This window comes from Camelina sativa, chromosome 4, assembly GCF_030686135.1.
Source record: "Camelina sativa cultivar CO46 ecotype springtype chromosome 4, ASM3068613v1".
NCBI lineage: Eukaryota > Viridiplantae > Streptophyta > Magnoliopsida > Brassicales > Brassicaceae > Camelina > Camelina sativa.
The window spans coordinates 31,337,119-31,353,130 of record NC_141883.1 but is presented as its reverse complement, the minus strand read 5'-3'; the positions used below and the strand labels follow the sequence as shown (position 1 = coordinate 31,353,130).

The 16,012-nt window shown below is 38.8% G+C and overlaps 7 protein-coding genes across 8 annotated transcripts; 3 read left to right on the top strand and 4 right to left on the bottom strand.

Annotated features, from left to right (window-relative positions):
* Positions 1-120: 120 nt before the first annotated feature.
* Positions 121-2,301, top strand: LOC104783005 (endoglucanase 15-like). Its single transcript, XM_010508081.2, has 4 exons — positions 121-403; positions 511-1,164; positions 1,252-1,533; positions 1,777-2,301. The coding sequence occupies exons 1-4, from the start codon at positions 176-178 to the stop codon at positions 2,092-2,094; spliced, it is 1,482 nt and encodes a 493-aa protein (XP_010506383.2). The 5' UTR covers positions 121-175; the 3' UTR covers positions 2,095-2,301.
* Positions 2,302-3,166: 865 nt separating this feature from the next.
* On the top strand, positions 3,167-5,310 carry LOC104783003 (endoglucanase 14-like). Its single transcript, XM_087512031.1, has 4 exons — positions 3,167-3,508; positions 3,618-4,271; positions 4,358-4,639; positions 4,802-5,310. The coding sequence occupies exons 1-4, from the start codon at positions 3,287-3,289 to the stop codon at positions 5,117-5,119; spliced, it is 1,476 nt and encodes a 491-aa protein (XP_087368157.1). The 5' UTR covers positions 3,167-3,286; the 3' UTR covers positions 5,120-5,310.
* LOC104783004 (ribose-phosphate pyrophosphokinase 5, chloroplastic) lies at positions 5,271-7,940 on the bottom strand. The gene is made up of 9 exons (XM_010508079.3): positions 7,485-7,940; positions 7,166-7,342; positions 6,751-6,999; positions 6,389-6,532; positions 6,119-6,286; positions 5,977-6,046; positions 5,811-5,892; positions 5,563-5,722; positions 5,271-5,475 (listed from the first exon to the last, which is right to left on the bottom strand). Exons 1-9 carry the CDS (start codon positions 7,584-7,586, stop codon positions 5,437-5,439), a joined length of 1,191 nt encoding a protein of 396 aa, XP_010506381.3. The 5' UTR covers positions 7,587-7,940; the 3' UTR covers positions 5,271-5,436.
* LOC104783002 (uncharacterized) lies at positions 7,856-9,627 on the bottom strand. Its single transcript, XM_010508078.3, has 5 exons — positions 9,260-9,627; positions 8,977-9,093; positions 8,560-8,594; positions 8,250-8,350; positions 7,856-8,174 (listed from the first exon to the last, which is right to left on the bottom strand). The coding sequence occupies exons 1-5, from the start codon at positions 9,430-9,432 to the stop codon at positions 8,088-8,090; spliced, it is 513 nt and encodes a 170-aa protein (XP_010506380.2). The 5' UTR covers positions 9,433-9,627; the 3' UTR covers positions 7,856-8,087.
* Positions 9,628-9,639: 12 nt separating this feature from the next.
* On the bottom strand, positions 9,640-12,164 carry LOC104783001 (protoheme IX farnesyltransferase, mitochondrial). 2 transcript variants are annotated; one of them, XM_010508077.3, is made up of 7 exons: positions 11,654-12,164; positions 11,418-11,550; positions 11,159-11,296; positions 10,939-11,072; positions 10,624-10,749; positions 10,270-10,373; positions 9,640-10,178 (listed from the first exon to the last, which is right to left on the bottom strand). In XM_010508077.3, exons 1-7 carry the CDS (start codon positions 11,968-11,970, stop codon positions 9,847-9,849), a joined length of 1,284 nt encoding a protein of 427 aa, XP_010506379.2. In that variant the 5' UTR covers positions 11,971-12,164; the 3' UTR covers positions 9,640-9,846. The 2 variants fall into 2 exon arrangements, with proteins under 2 accessions (XP_010506379.2, XP_087368158.1); XM_087512032.1 differs by having other exon boundaries at positions 10,939-11,082; positions 11,654-12,161.
* Positions 12,165-12,310: 146 nt separating this feature from the next.
* LOC147946380 (F-box/kelch-repeat protein At3g18720-like) lies at positions 12,311-13,807 on the top strand. Its single transcript, XM_087512033.1, has 2 exons — positions 12,311-12,457; positions 12,658-13,807. The coding sequence occupies exons 1-2, from the start codon at positions 12,333-12,335 to the stop codon at positions 13,715-13,717; spliced, it is 1,185 nt and encodes a 394-aa protein (XP_087368159.1). The 5' UTR covers positions 12,311-12,332; the 3' UTR covers positions 13,718-13,807.
* LOC104783000 (protein BCCIP homolog) lies at positions 13,777-15,926 on the bottom strand. Its single transcript, XM_010508075.3, has 9 exons — positions 15,736-15,926; positions 15,465-15,612; positions 15,296-15,378; positions 14,988-15,212; positions 14,648-14,857; positions 14,490-14,555; positions 14,312-14,404; positions 14,156-14,212; positions 13,777-14,061 (listed from the first exon to the last, which is right to left on the bottom strand). Exons 2-9 carry the CDS (start codon positions 15,610-15,612, stop codon positions 13,969-13,971), a joined length of 975 nt encoding a protein of 324 aa, XP_010506377.2. The 5' UTR covers positions 15,736-15,926; the 3' UTR covers positions 13,777-13,968.
* Positions 15,927-16,012: the final 86 nt, after the last annotated feature.

Sequence of the window (16,012 nt, the reverse complement as noted above, 5' to 3'; positions counted from 1 at the left end):
AAAAAAATTAAACCAGGTCAAACACAACTTAACAAAAAATAAAAAAATTGGTAGGAACTTAAAAAAAAAATTGATGAGGGCAAATGTGATATATTTTGCATATATATACATATATTTAGTATAAATATGATATATTTGGATACGATCGAATATATGCAACAAAACGTTTGCAACCATGTCTAGTGTATCATCAGAATGTTTCATCAAAATCAAAGGCATTAGCATTGTGTTGTTATTATTATTATCGGTTACTCGTGGAGAAGTTTCAGCAAATTCAAATTATGCAGACGCTCTCACAAAGAGTCTTTTGTATTTCGAAGCTCAACGCTCTGGAAAATTGCCATCGAACCAAAGAGTTACTTGGAGAGGAGATTCTGCACTCAGAGACGGTGCTGATGCTCATGTAATTTTAAAACCCAATCTTTTTTTTCTTTTCTTTTCTCATTATCTTTTGTGTGATGAATAATATTTCTAGAAGTATTATTAAATATTTTCTAACTGTAAAAATAGATTAATCTCGCTGGAGGGTATTACGATGCCGGAGACAATGTGAAGTTTGGATTTCCTTTGGCGTTCACGACGACCATGCTAGCTTGGAGCAGTGTAGAGATGGAATCGCAGCTTAAAGCCCGCATGGAGCACCAAAACGCCCTCGCGGCTCTCAAGTGGGCCACCGACTATCTCATTAAAGCCCATCCTCAGCCTAATGTCCTGTACGGACAAGTGGGCGATGGTGCCTCGGACCACGCGTGTTGGATGAGACCCGAGGATATGACCACTCCACGTACTTCATACCGCATTGATGCTCAACATCCAGGTGCTGATCTGGCGGGCGAGACAGCAGCAGCGATGGCCGCAGCCTCATTGGCTTTTGCCTCGTCTAATTCAGTTTATGCCAAAACACTCATTTATCACGCAAAAGATCTGTTCAAATTCGCTAAAGCTTACCCCGGGGTCTACCATAGCTCTATTCCTAAGGCGGCTGGCTTTTACACAAGCAGCGGCTATCAAGACGAGTTGTTGTGGGCTGCGGCTTGGCTTCACCGGGCCACTGGAGAACAGACATACCTCGATTATTTATTACATGCTTCTAGTAGCGGCGGTGTGAGCTCCATATTTTCGTGGGACAATAAGTTCTTGGGAGCACAAGTCTTGGCAGCCAAGGTAGGTTACGAGAATCCCCTAAAATAGAACATGCCCTCATTACTTGCACGACAATTGATTAACTTTTTTTTTGTGTGCAAATGTTAGCTTGTTTTGGAAGGGAAAGTGAAGAACGTAGGGAAGATGGCTGAGTACAAGAGTATGGCGGAGCAATTTATCTGCAATTGCGCTCAAAAGGGTTCCAACAACGTTAAGAAGACTCGAGGAGGTTTGCTCTGGTTCTTGCCATGGGATAACCTCCAATACACAACCACCGCTTCTTTCGTCTTAGCCACTTATGCAAAATACCTTGACGCCGCACATACATCGGTCCGATGCCCCCGTGGCTTCCTTCAAGCTTCTGATCTTCGTAACCTCGCTCGGGCCCAGGTTAGGCAGGCATTCTTTTACTTCTTTTTCAAATTAAATCAAGTTTTCAGAATCCTCAAAACTTAATTTTAACAAAATATACAAAAAAAAAAAGGAGACAGTATGCACTTGTAGATGTTTGTAACGGCCACAGCCAACAAGAGAGAACAATGTCTTCGTAGATATTAGAATTTTTACGTGAGGATTAATTACAAGTTTCATACGTCAACATAAAAATAATATTTTACATGGTCCATGTAACAGGTTGACTACATACTTGGGTCAAACCCCAAGAAGATGAGCTACATGGTTGGATACGGCACCAATTATCCTAAAAGACCACACCATAGAGGAGCCTCCATAGTGTCAATCAAGATGGATCATAGACCGGTGACATGCAAAGGAGGGTATGGAACTTGGTTCAACAATCCCAAACCGAATCCTAATGTTTTGGTTGGAGCAATTGTAGGTGGACCGGACGAGAACGATGCTTATGGAGATAACCGGTCTGATCCTCAGCACGGTGAGCCTGATACAGTCACGGTTGCTCCTTTGGTTGGTGTTTTGGCTGCAATCGCATGACCTTAGTTATATCTCTATTTGTTTCTACCTAAAAATGTATGACTGTCTTTGAACTTCATTTTCCTAAGACGCTCTAGCAACTAACGTTTTAGGTCTAAGGGTAGAAAAACAAATTTTGATATGTTATAATAACTTGATGTATTGTCAAAAAAAAATAATAACTTGATGTAATGAAACTTTCGAAACTAGTGATTTCGGTTCAGTTAAGGTCTGGTTATAAGTGTTTAGTTTGGTTCTCATGGAAGTTGTTAAACTCTCTGTTGATCGCCTTCTAACAAAAATTGAAAAAGGAAAAAATTCAAAGATATTAAACTTTTATAATATTATAACAACTATATAGCTACCATCATTCAATTAATCAACAAATGTTTAAAACTGATGAAAAACCAATACATATGATGTACATCTTATACAAAATATATTGTACCTCTTATACCGAAAAGTACATTTTATGCATGGATAAGAATTTTTCATTTTAAACTTCAAATTCTTATCTTATTATATAAAGTTGAGTTTTGAAAGATAATCATTAACAAAATTTTGACATGTGTCAAGTTATTAATCTCAAATTTTGACGTATGTAAAAGTTAATATTTAATAGGAGAAATATAATTACAACAAAAATAAAATATTTTGTTTTAAAAAATATTAATAATGTGAAAATATAATTATAAAAAATTACAGGATTTTTAAGAAAATACAAAGTTTTTTAAAATAATTATAAGGAGATTATATATATATTTCATAAAATTTAAAATTATAATATAATTTACTTATTTTTAATTTTAAATTATTAATTCTACAAAAAAAATAAAAAAGGATTAAAGATAATATACAATTAATTATTAATTCTAAAGTTTGAGAATACTTACTTTTATATAAACATAGATCGTTTCATAATTAAATAATTTTAGTATCTTATGGTCTTATCTATATTTTTAGGTAGGATATTTGAGAAGATGTCTAATATGAAAAGTTTTAGGCTACAAATGTTTAGCTAACTATATTGTTCAATTTTGTAAAGATACGAATGTGAATGATCCTTAATTAGCCATGGATTCCATCTTACAGAGATTCTCTATAAATAGTTGAACACATATATACTGCATAGATATGACAAACAGAGAAACAAAGTAAAATCAATTGTTCTTTCAAATTGGTCTTCAGATCGTCTAATTTTTTTTTTCAAACGATGTCTCAATTGAAAAATGGATCTTCAAAATGCTTATGGACAAGTATTTGCATTGTGTTCTTTTTAATGTCGATGGCTCGTGGAGCTGTCTCTACAGATTATGGAGAAGCTCTCACAAAGAGCCTTTTGTATTTCGAAGCTCAACGCTCTGGAAAATTACCACCGAACCAAAGAGTTACTTGGAGAGGAAATTCTGCACTTAGAGACGGTTTTGATGTTCATGTAATTTAGAACCCAAATCCTAAGCTTTGTCCCAAATATTTTCATTTTTTTTTTGTAATGTATATTTGTTAGATTTAAGTGTGATATTTGTTAATTGTGAAAAACATAGGTTGATCTCACCGGAGGGTATTATGATGCCGGAGACAACATGAAGTTTGGATTTCCGTTGGCGTTCACGACAACAATGCTAGCTTGGAGCAGTATAGAGATGGCATCGCAGCTTAAGGTTCATCAGGAGTACGAAAACGTCCTTGCGGCTCTCAAATGGGCTACTGACTATCTCATCAAAGCCCATCCCGAGCCTAATGTTCTTTACGGACAAGTGGGTGATGGATACTCTGACCACGGGTGCTGGATGAGACCCGAGGATATGACCACTCCGCGTCCTTCATTTCGCATTGATGCTCAACATCCAGGCGCTGACCTAGCAGGTGAGACAGCTGCAGCAATGGCTGCCGCTTCTGTAGCCTTTGCACCATCTGATAAAGCCTATGCCAATATACTCATTGGTCATGCAAAAGATTTATTTGAATTCGCTAAGGCTCACCCTGGCGTTTACCAAAACTCCATTTCTAACGCGGGTGGCTTCTACGCGAGCAGTGGATACGAAGATGAGTTGTTGTGGGCTGCAGCTTGGCTCCACCGTGCTACCAACGACCAGACTTATCTCGATTATCTAACACAAGCATCTGGTAGCGGAGGTCCAAGGACTGTTTTCGCGTGGGACGATAAGTTTGTGGGTGCACAAGTCTTGGTCGCCAAGGTAAGTTATCACTATTATACTAAAGAAAACACATCAGTAACTTATGTAACAAGAAACAATCATAACACAAAGTTGTGCAAATGCAGCTTGCATTTGAAGGTAAAGTAGAGAGCAATGGAAAGATCGCAGAGTTCAAGAGTATGGCGGAGCAGTTTATCTGCAACTGTGCTCAAAAAGGTTCCAATAACGTTAAGAAAACCCCGGGTGGTTTGCTCTGGTTCTTGCCGTGGAACAACCTCCAATACACGGCTGCCGCTTCCTTCGTCCTCTCTGCCTATTCTAAATATCTTGAAGACGCAAAAGCCTCCATCCAATGTCCCAATGGCGCTCTTGAAGCTTCTGATCTTCTCAACCTCGCTCGTTCTCAGGTAGTTCAACCTAATATAGTACCAACCATAAGACATTTTCTTGAAATGATATCAAGACTTTTTCATATAATATTTACATATTTAATTGTCAATGAATGGAATGATGATGATTTATTCTTATATTATTTACTAATATTTTATGTCAATGAAAATATCATATAGGTAGATTACATACTTGGGTCGAACCCTAAGAATATGAGCTACATGGTTGGATTTGGGACCAATTATCCCCAAAGACCTCATCATAGAGCAGCCTCAATTATATCGATCACCAAGGACCAAACACCTGTGGCGTGCATTCAAGGGTTCGATGCATGGTTTCACAATCCTGCACCAAACCCTAACGTTTTAGTCGGAGCAGTCGTAGGAGGACCCAACGATAATGATGTTTACGGAGATGGTAGGACTGATTATCTGCAAGCTGAACCTGCACCGGTCACCGCTGGTCCACTTGTTGGTGTCTTGGCCGCCGTTGCTTGATCTTACCTCTCTCTGTATATCGCTTTTAGACCTCGTTTTTAGGCTTGCAAATAAAACATATTTGATATTTTAAGAAAATTATTAATCTTGAAATGTTAGCTATTTTCTAAATGATTGGATACAAAAAGACACAAAAAACTGTACTCTTAAAAGTTCGAAAAGCTGGTTCCATTACTCTCTTCTCTACAAAAGTGTTCTGTTCTTAACAATCACACTCACGTCTAACGTTTACAACACAAAAGAATTTGTACATAATCAGAAAATTCATACTACTGTGAGAGTCTATATAAGTCGATTCTTTACCGTTGCTGCATCATTCAATCAATCCCCAATGTCGAAAATGGCTCAATGGCTCCCTGAGAAATCCAAAATAAAGTTCGTTAGATCCAATTTTTTCTCTTAAAACAAAAACTGCTTTCGAAGAATTGTATTTGTTTACTTACGGAGCAATCATCGTGAACACGCCATATGGTCTCCCCCAAAAGGTTTGCTACTGAGAGAACTGTAAGCTGAGGAAAATAGTTTTGCTCTGACAATGGAATCGTGTTGGTTATGATCACCTCTTGAAACAGTCCGCTCGATAGTCTGCTGATTGCAGGAGGGCTGTTTCCGAATATAGAAAACAAATGAATATATAAGATTCTTTCTCTGTAAATACTTCCAGCACTTAGAAGATCTTTCATGGACTTACCTAAAAACAGCATGAGTGGTACAGGCGTATACTTCTCTTGCTCCTTCTTGGTGTAACAGAGCCGCACCTTTGCTTATGGTTCCTAATATGTTACAACATAAGTATCTAAAAATAACAGAGAGTGTTTACAGATTTATATGCAGTTAGATAAGGACTTGTAACTCACCTGCTGTGTCAATCATGTCGTCCACCATTATAGCTACTTTTCCTTTAACATCCCCAATTAAGTTCATCACCTACATAATGAAATGGATTGTTAAAAGTCAATCCCAGTCTTGGTTGAAATGTATTTGCAAATGGGTTGTTACCTCTGCAACATTGTGCCCATGACGTCTTTTATCAACTATTGCTAAAGGTGCATCAGATAACTTCTTGGCAAAAGCACGAGCCCTTGCGACACCACCAACATCAGGTGAAACTACCACCAAATCATCAGAGGATATGCCCTTACTTGCTAGGTAATCAAGTATCACAGGCTGTTCATGAATATTAAGTACAAAAAGAAGTTGCCATAAGAAAATCCATTGTCACATAAGGAACTCCATGCTTTGAGGAATCCATTAAGATAGAAACCTTACCTGGCCATAAACATGATCGACTGGAATGTCAAAGTAGCCCATAGACTGTCCTGAGTGAAGATCACAAGCAAGGACACGGTCTGCACCAGACTGTGTTATCAAATTTGCCACAAGCTTAGCTGCAATGGATTCACGTCCTTGAGTCTGCAAAAATTTGTAGAATGAAAGTCTGTTAGCCATCAACGAGAAACTAAATGGAGCCACAGGAATGAGATAATTGACGAACTCAAATCAGCTACATAAAGAGAACTAAGCTGACAACTGATTACTTCTGGAAACGAACCGGTAATGCGTGTAAACCAAGATGCAACATTATAAAAGAACATTATCATTCCAAGACAGAATTATAAAAAAGGGCATGCCTTTCTATCAGCTCGAGCATAACCAAAGTAAGGAATCACAGCGGTGATAGTTTTGGCAGATGCTCTCCGACAAGCATCAATCATAACAAGCAATTCCATAAGGTTTTCATTAGCAGGTGGGCATGTAGGCTGTACAAGGAACACATCGCATCCCCTTACACTCTCTTGTAGCTGAACATAGATCTCACCATCAGCAAAACGTTTAATCTTGATTTTCCCAAGATCAAGACCCAAATAGCAAGAAATCTCCTGTAAAATCAAATAAAAATCCAATGAACAAATACGATAATATCACACAAATCAGTTTCTTCGTAGCAATTGAACAAATCTCCAGTCAAAAGCTACTAGTCAGTTTCTTCCTAATCGTTCCAAACTTGCAATTTAAATCCGAAGAAGTATGAATTAAGAAAGAAACCTGAGCTAAGGCAGGATTAGCAGTGCCGGAAAAGATACGGAGGCGAGTGGTGTTCTTGTAAATCGAATCTTCCAAACGAGTCCTCGAAAAACTTGCGGGAACGGTGTCGCCTGTAAGCAGATGGAATCCGGAGGAGTTTCCGCCGTCGAACTTGTACGGATCCGCCGCGTTACACTTCTGTTATTCAACAACCAACATTAAACAATCGAAGAAGAAGAAGAAGAAGAAGAAGATTCATCAGATACAAGCGAAGACTGTAAAAAAGCTACTGATATTACCAGATAGAGTCGGAAGAGTGAGAGAAATCGAGAAGACTTACGAGAGGAAATCGAACGGAAGAAGAAGAAGGGGCACGAATCAGAGAAGAACGGCGGAGATGTAGCGCCGGAAAAGTAGGCGATGGTTGAACAAGAGACGCCATGTTCTCGAATTGGATCCGGAGAGTGAGAGAGATTTTAGGGCTTTAATAAGAAAAGCTCGTTGTCGTAACACAGTAAAAGAGTCTTTTCATCTTCTACTTACTTTACTTAGCCCGCGCGAGATACGAAAATTGACGACTAATTTACAAGAAGTTTACTCTTCTTCTTCTTTTACACGAACCTTTTTAACTAACCGTAACAATTTCTGTTAAAATTAAAAACAAAGACTATAACCGTCACGATTTCTATGTAACCAAACAAACATTCAGAATCTTGAAATCTCTCATTCATTGCTATAACCTTAGGAGAAATTTTTTGATCTCTCTTTAGAAAGATGTAAATACGAGAAAAAGTCTGGCCGATGATGTTACAACGTTTGTCTATAAAGCTCAAACGCAAGAAAAAACTCTGATGAAGTTCGGTTTATTTTCGGAAGAGATTCCGAGGAAAGTCTGAACACAATCATTTACAGTTTAGAGAGCTTCAGAGTCGTTAGTTTTTGTTTAGGATGTAACTCCGTATGGAAGCAATGCCGCAGCAACAACTCTTCCTTCTTCATTCAGAATGTTGTAAGTTGATGCAGCATTTCTCTGATTCGAAGTAAAATCGATATCAGTGCATAAGAAACTATGAGCTAAGCTTGGGACTAGAGAAAAGAAACTTACAGAATCAACTGTTTCTAGCTTCATGCCAATGGACTTTACGAACTGACGGACCTCGGGAGTTACCGGGTGAATGTCTCTTCCACAACCAATAATTAAGAGCTCTGGAGGGTTAAACACACAGACAGAAAACCATTGATGATTTAGTATAGACAGTGTATATCAAGACCTGAGATTGACGCTAATATGCAATAGTTGGTTCACCCAATGTTCATATCCAAGAGTCGTTAGTTCAACAACTAGATTTCACAAGTAATGAAACAAATTTGTTTTTCAAGACAGAGAGAAAGGCTGTAGTTGAATTTATGAATACCTGGAATGGGTCGAACTGTCTGGAAGATAGACAAGCTGCATCCATGTAAAATAGAAATGTACAAACGTTAAGCCACTCTGCTTAACGACAGCATCTATTCATAAACTTCATAGAGCACAAGACCAATGACAGCAAAGAACGCTAATCGAACATAATAAACCTAAAATTTGATCAAACACATAAAAAGACCATAAAGCTTTAAAATTACTCTGATGACAATGAACATTATATATAACCTTGAACCAATCTTTTGTTAAAAGCACAAAACTTTCACTCCAACACAGTCAAAATTAGTCGGCTATCGATAAGAGGTTGTGACATTAACATTGGTATGACTGATAATAACACTCAAGTTAAGTATCTACATAGCTCAAGAAGACCACTTCCCTTATTAGAGAGAAGAGGGGAAAGTTATACCTATCAGTAGTGATCTCAGAGAATTTACGAGGGCTCCATGACATTAACAAATTCCCAACACAGAGTAAGCTTCCTTCGTATTTGACCCCATTCACCGTGAAACTCGTTTCATTAAATCTGCAAATTACTTTAAGTTACTGAAGAGAATCCAATGAACCCTAACTATAACCATTCAATCCCAAAACCCAGAAACGGTGGGTAAAATCCAAAATCAACGATGAACAACAAGGAGTTCATTATTTTAATATTGGAAATATAAAACATGCGAATTTGAAATGATTACTCTTGGAAGCGAAGCTGGTCTTCGGGAACATTGTCAATCAGATTGATCTGATCGTAGAGAGAGAAAGCTCGTCGTAGAGATGGCAAAACAGGACTCGAATGCTTGGGAACTTCTTTTCTCATACTTTGAATCAGTTTCGGCAAAGTCGCCATTGTTTTCAACCTCATCGCCATCTTCGCCGCAGCTCAATGTTCAGACTTCTGAGAATCCCGATGGCTGATTTTTGCAGCCGTCGAGACCTTTAACCAACCCGGTTTACTCGTTTAACTCTACCAGCATCGGTTATCTGATATAATTGCAAATACCAAAACCTAACCAAATTCATTAATACTCGTTTATATTATCCTCCTAACACAAGTGACGACGATAAGAGAGACTCGTTTAACCAGGCAGAGAGTGTGTATATTGTTTCATATGAAACATAACTTTGGAAAAATACAATTATGTGGAGCACAAAAAAAAAAACATAAATTTGTATGCGCTCTCCACTTCCTTATTAACCACAAAGATTTTAACTCAAAAGCAAAAATCAGAATGTTCTTCACTTCTGTCTCCAAAATATTTCAAGAGCTTGCTCAATGGTTTTATCATGGAGAATAGAAGGAAGGAGCTGGGAGGAAAGGGAAAGGTGCAGCAGAAGCATAAGCCACTGGAGGTTGAGCCACACGTTTCTTTCGTTTGGGAGTTTTTACTTCATTTGCTAAACCGGCTTCTTCTTCTACGAGTTGTTGCTGATTATCATTAGAGACTCTGTGTAGAAGAAGACCAGACATGAAAACAGGAAGGAAGAGAAGACTCGCATGGAACATCTTCCTTGCTTTATGCATTGTCCTGTCTCGGTAGAATGAAAATGCTGTTGCAGCTATTGCTATAGTGAGAAGTGTTGATTCGAGGCAAAACCAACTTGAGGTTAATCCCCCTGTAACAAAAATTGAAGGAACACCAATAAATCAGAGACACAGTAACAGTGCAGCCTTTGAACTAAAGAAAGATGAATCCACACGACTCACAGTCATAGGCAATGAAACCGAGAGGGACCATGTAAAAGCAGTTCCTAAGAGCCACTGCTGCTATTCTCTTCCCTGACGGATCAAAGAGTGACAGCATCTTGTAACTGAAAACAAGGTAAATAAGACACAAAATCAAAACTTGGGTCTTGGTTGCAATATTTGCGAATGTTAATTTCTAAGCAGAAGAAACTCATTATCAAGCCACCAGAAAATAGACTTGCTGTGACACTTTACACTTTCTATTATCTAGCACTATCTAGGACACTGAGATCATTACACAGACTTGAACTCTTTCAAAGATCAACAGTACATGGGAGGAGACATCTAATCTTATATGAAACCATATGGCCTTACCCTCCAGCTGCATAATCATTGCGGCAGAGATGCGCAAGGGCCATAAAATGAGGGATCTGCCAAAAGTAAAGAGCAGCTGGAAGAATCATCGAATTGTATGAAATCTGACCAGAAGCTGCGGCCCACCTGAAAAATCAAAGATAACTAAACATAAATATGGCGAACTATGATTCCATTTTGAAGAAAAGCTATGAAAGCCTTACAAAACAGAAACTGCTTAAAGAAATTTGCTAAAACTCTGTCATAGAATCTTAAACTCAGGAAAAAGCAAACATGAACTAAGTGAAATAAAGAGGAAAAGGGAAAACAATTTACCCAAGCAATGGTGGTATGGCACCAACAACAGCCCCAACCCATGTATTGATAGGGTGAAGTTGCTTCAGCGGAGTATAAACAAATGCATAAAGGACAAGATTGGCAGATGCAAGTCCAGCAGCCAACATATTAGTCTGCAATAACCTTGTCGTGGAAGCAAAAGATTAGATTCATACTCTCTCTAACTTGGAGTTATTAAAACATAGAAACAAACATTCACCTTGCTAGCCAACAAACAAGCACCAGAAGCACCAGCAATAGTTGCCCATGCAACTGCGTGTGGAACACTAATACGTCCTGAAGGCAATGGCCGTAACATTGTTCTCTTCATCTTAGCATCATTGCTTATCTCAAAAATCTAAAAAAAAGGATAACAAGGAAGCAAGATCAACTACATGAACACAACAAGGATTCGAAATTTTCAAACTTTTTCAACGGCTTGAGTGCTGTAATTAACAGCTTTGTTCCAAGATTATAACCTGATTCAAGGAATTGGCAGATGCAGCAATCATCATGGTACCAGCACATGTGTAACAAAGCCCCGGGAAGCTAATTGCAGCATTTCCCGTACCAAGAATATAACCAGTGCCAGAAGTCGCAACCACGAGCATACTACGAACATCAATCAAACAAAATGAGGATTTTGAATCCAAAAAAATGGAAATTTCCAATTTTTACAAAATTCCCATGAGAAACGAGAAAGTAGAACACATACCTAAGTCGAGCTTTAGAAAGCTCCCAATAACAACGAGCGTAGTGATGCCCTAATCCAGCCACAGCCGCAACTCTAGACGAAATCTCACCGGTGGTAGCTGCGGCGGCGACAGTACCTGAGGCAAAAACTCGATTGGCATCGGATCTAACCCCAGTGATCCCTAACTTAGCAGTTGAATCTGACGGAAGCGTAGGCTCGGTGAAGCTATTAACGACACACAATTCGCGAGACCAAGGAATCAGTCTAGGGTTTGTTGGTAACGAAGAAGAAACAGAGATCCTCGACGAGATACGAAACACAACAGATCTTCGCCACATCTTACGAAACTAACACGTTAAGTCGTCTGAACCTTGCTTCTACGCGTTGAAGGAGATGGAGAGACACTTCTTCATCATATGAACAGATTTTGATTTTGGCTTCAGATAATCGAGTCACGGTGGCTCTTTCACTTTTACAGGAAAATGAAAATTAAATTTATTAGATATTTTGTTTTATGGTCAATTCGAATATTATTAGAGAGTTCAGGGGTACGTGTATAAATAAATCAACATTATGGGCCATAACAATTACTCGTTTTGCTGGGCTCAGGCCCATTTATAAGAATTCCATTAATGTTTGGCTTGTCATACACAAAGGGACAAAACACACATTACACTTTTTTTAGTCATCGAAACAAAAAATGAGGCCGCGCCGTCGAACATACACGGCAGCAACTCCGCCGTCTTTGGTCACAGTGAAGCCCATAGTTGAAACAGTTGCAGTTCCAGTGTCCGGTACAAAAAGAAGAAGAAGAAAGCTCCAATCGTGAGTGTTTTTCTTCTCTTTTTTTGTTCCAATCAATATTAGGGTTTATGTTTGTGTTCATATGCTAGCTGCAGCTTACGTGAACACACCTAGAGTTGGTAGCTTTCACTATACCAACACACTCTTAACATCAGTGACAATAGTCCACTCTAGTTTCTCTTTAGAACTTACCACAGATTCTTCTTTCTTCTAATCCTCAGATGCACTGCAAAAAAAGCTAAGGATGGATCGAAAAAGAAGAACAAGTGTGATATAGGAGGAGGATTGTGGGGGGATCTAATACCCTTAGATATCCTGCGGAAGATACTGTCCGGCCTTGGATTAAAAGCCAACATACAAGCTTCCGTTGTCTGCAAGGCATGGTGCGAAGCAGCTGTCTCTGTTCGCAAGTTTCAGCTTCTTCCTCCTCCTCTGCTTTTTAATTCACGATACTCAATGCATATTAAGGGGGTCGCTATCCCTGATCACCCATTACGGTTTCCAACATGTAAGCTCCAATTCCCAGGGACGTTGCATTGTTCTCATAACCCCGCTTTTTCAAAGGATGGTTGGGTGCTTTCGTTTCAAGGCCTGACACCACTTCTTCATAACCCGTTTACCCGTGAGACCTCCTTCTACTTACCCCGCACACGCCGCTTCCGTTGGTTAGCTTTCTCAGCCGCTCCTACATCAGCTAGCTGTATGGTGATCTCGTACACCCATATTAACGCAACTGTTGTGGTCGATACTTGGCGGCCTGGTGAAACCGTATGGACTACGCACTCGTTTGAGAACCAGTTACCCTTTCGCATTTGGGGGAAATGTGTCTTCCCCAATGGCATGTTCTACTGTCTCAGTGCCTGCGGCTATCTTGGGGTTTTCCACCCGTCGTCTCAAGAAGCCACATGGAATGTTCTTCCACTGAAGAAACCATGTCCCGCCTACTTTAACCCTTTTTTTCTGACGGAGCATCAAGGAGACATCTTTGTTATTCATACACACAACGACAACAGCAACCCAACCGTGTTTAAACTAAATTCTAAACGCAAGGAATGGCAAGAGAAGAGAGATCTTGGTGGCTTGACAATATTTACAAGTTTGCTTGCCTCTTTTGTAAGAGCTGGTAATTTGAGCGATATGGCACGTACTACTCCCTCGGTGATCCCAAAAGCTCTGATCCCCCCCCCCCTCCAACACACCGAGCGTCTCACCACCACCTTTGGGGGGAGCCACCTCCCAACAACAACGTTCATTTGTGATGCATTTCTTTATGTTTTCTAATTTATGCGTTACGGATAATATTTGCTACTTTCACAATGGTGCTACGTGTAATTGTTTGATTTGGAGGTTTTAAAAATGAATTATCAGAAATAATGTTTTTGACAGTGTTTTACAAAGACATTGTTTCCCCACAAGACAGAGCCTCACAATTTTTGCAGGAGATACCCACAGTACAATGTTAACCAAATCAAAACTGGCGGGAATCGATACAACTGAATCTTTAACGAAGAAGAAGAAGATGTTCATCATTGTTAATCAATGAGAGAGTTCAACAGCTGTCTGAATTTAGGAATCTTGTTTGCTTCCACGGCCATCACTAAACCCATCAGCTGGTAATTCTTCATCTGTAAGAATCGCCGGTAAAACCAAAAAAAATCACAAGACAGAAACAATTAAAATCAAAACTATGTGTATAAATAAGCCGGAGAGAAAACTTACTTCTTGAGAAGTAACGAGCTGTGAGCACATGGGGAAAGTGAAGGACCAAGAGCTAAGCTGCAAATGCAATTTTTTCAACACAATGTTTAGAGAATAACTAATTTTCCTTTACTACACACAACAAATCGAGTAAATTATATGTCACGAATAAGTAACCTCGAGGAAAAGTTCATCTTCAGGCTTAAGAAATATTGTTTCCTCAATGTCTTCTTCACCACGACGAGGTTTTCTCTGCTGAGGATTCTTCAGCTATATAACCAAGAATACATATCACATCACTAATACAAACAAGATAGCCTGATAAACCAAAGTCTTAAAAGAAACAAAAAATTACCTTGTAAATCTTGGTGACTAGAAGATATGACTTGAAGCGGAATGATCTACGAAGCTCTCCTGTAGGCTATATAAACAGGAACAACTTTAAAACTGTTAAAATTTGTATTGCTCATAAGGAGGAGTTACACCAAGAGTTAATATGAAAAAGATGGAAACCTCATCTTCAGTGGCCCAAGAGACTTCATCGAACAACCCATCATAAAGAGGAGGAAGAAGTTGTGGGGGAAGATTCATTACTCTTTGAGAAACCAATAAACCAACATCTTGTGCTTTTTTCTCCAAGAGCATTTCTAGATCCTTCGTTATATTCTTTTCAGAACAAACTTTACGGAGGAATTCTTTTACCTCTCTAAAGCACTTATTGTCCTGAACAAAATGCAAACAAAAACATTTCAGGACTAGAGAATTACTCCAACAAAGCCTAAAAACCAAATTAAACAAGCTTTATGTATAATACAGAGCACACGTTTGAAGTGAGTTTTTATTTGTGACTTGCCTTATATCTTGCCAAGTTAAGAGCAGTGACAACAGCAAATACTGACTCGTCCTCATCATCTGCAACTTTCACAACAGTTCCAACAGTTGTCTGTTCCAATATCAAATCAACAAAACTGCTCAAATCCCACTCCTTGTCATCGAGATAGTTCTGTAATAGGGTCTTCACCCCATGAAAGTCTGTAAGTTTAGGATCAAAGAACTCAAAGTCTGCTTGCACATCTCCCTTCAAAGATCAACAAACATTAATAAATTAAATAGCTTTTTTCATCTACAAAACCAACAGAAGAACAAATTAACCCCTCTTACCTGAGAGTCTTCTTCATCAGACGAGTCCGAACTTTGTTCATCTTTCTCTTTTCTAGTTAACTTAGGGACTTTTTCCTTTTCATCTACAAAGTTAGAATGATAGATAACATCACTACAAGTTTACAACGGTTGTGAATAGAAAAGTCTCAATTACATTAGTTTTACTCACCAAAAGAGATCTCTTCAGAACATTGACAGTCTTTAGGATGAGGCAAATCACGCCTAGCCATTGAAGCAAAAGCAAGTAACCGCATAAACGGCGAAAATGCTAAAGGCTGATGCTTTGCCAATCGTCTTCCTATTGGTCTTCGAGGCATCTATTTCAATTCAAAGCTAACAACAATTCAGACTAATTCAACCAGAACAACGATTAAAGGTTCTTAATTTGAGTTCCTCTAATCAAAAAAAAAAAAAAAAAAAAACAGAAAACGAAACCGGACCTCGAAAAGCTGATTCTCAACAGTGCGCAAAAGCCAAAGCCAGCCCTTCTGAGGTGCGAAGATTGTGATCAAACACGAACGACACAGAAACCAGAAGCTTAAACCTCTCTGTCTCTCAAAACCCGAACAAGACTGTTTGACTTCAATCTATGAGTTTAGAGAAGACAACCAAAACGACGTCGCTCTGTAACAAAAAGAAACCCTAATTAAAACGACATCGGTTTAATCATCATGCTAAACACAAAATAAAAAGCCCGTTAAGCGCTATTGTGCTATA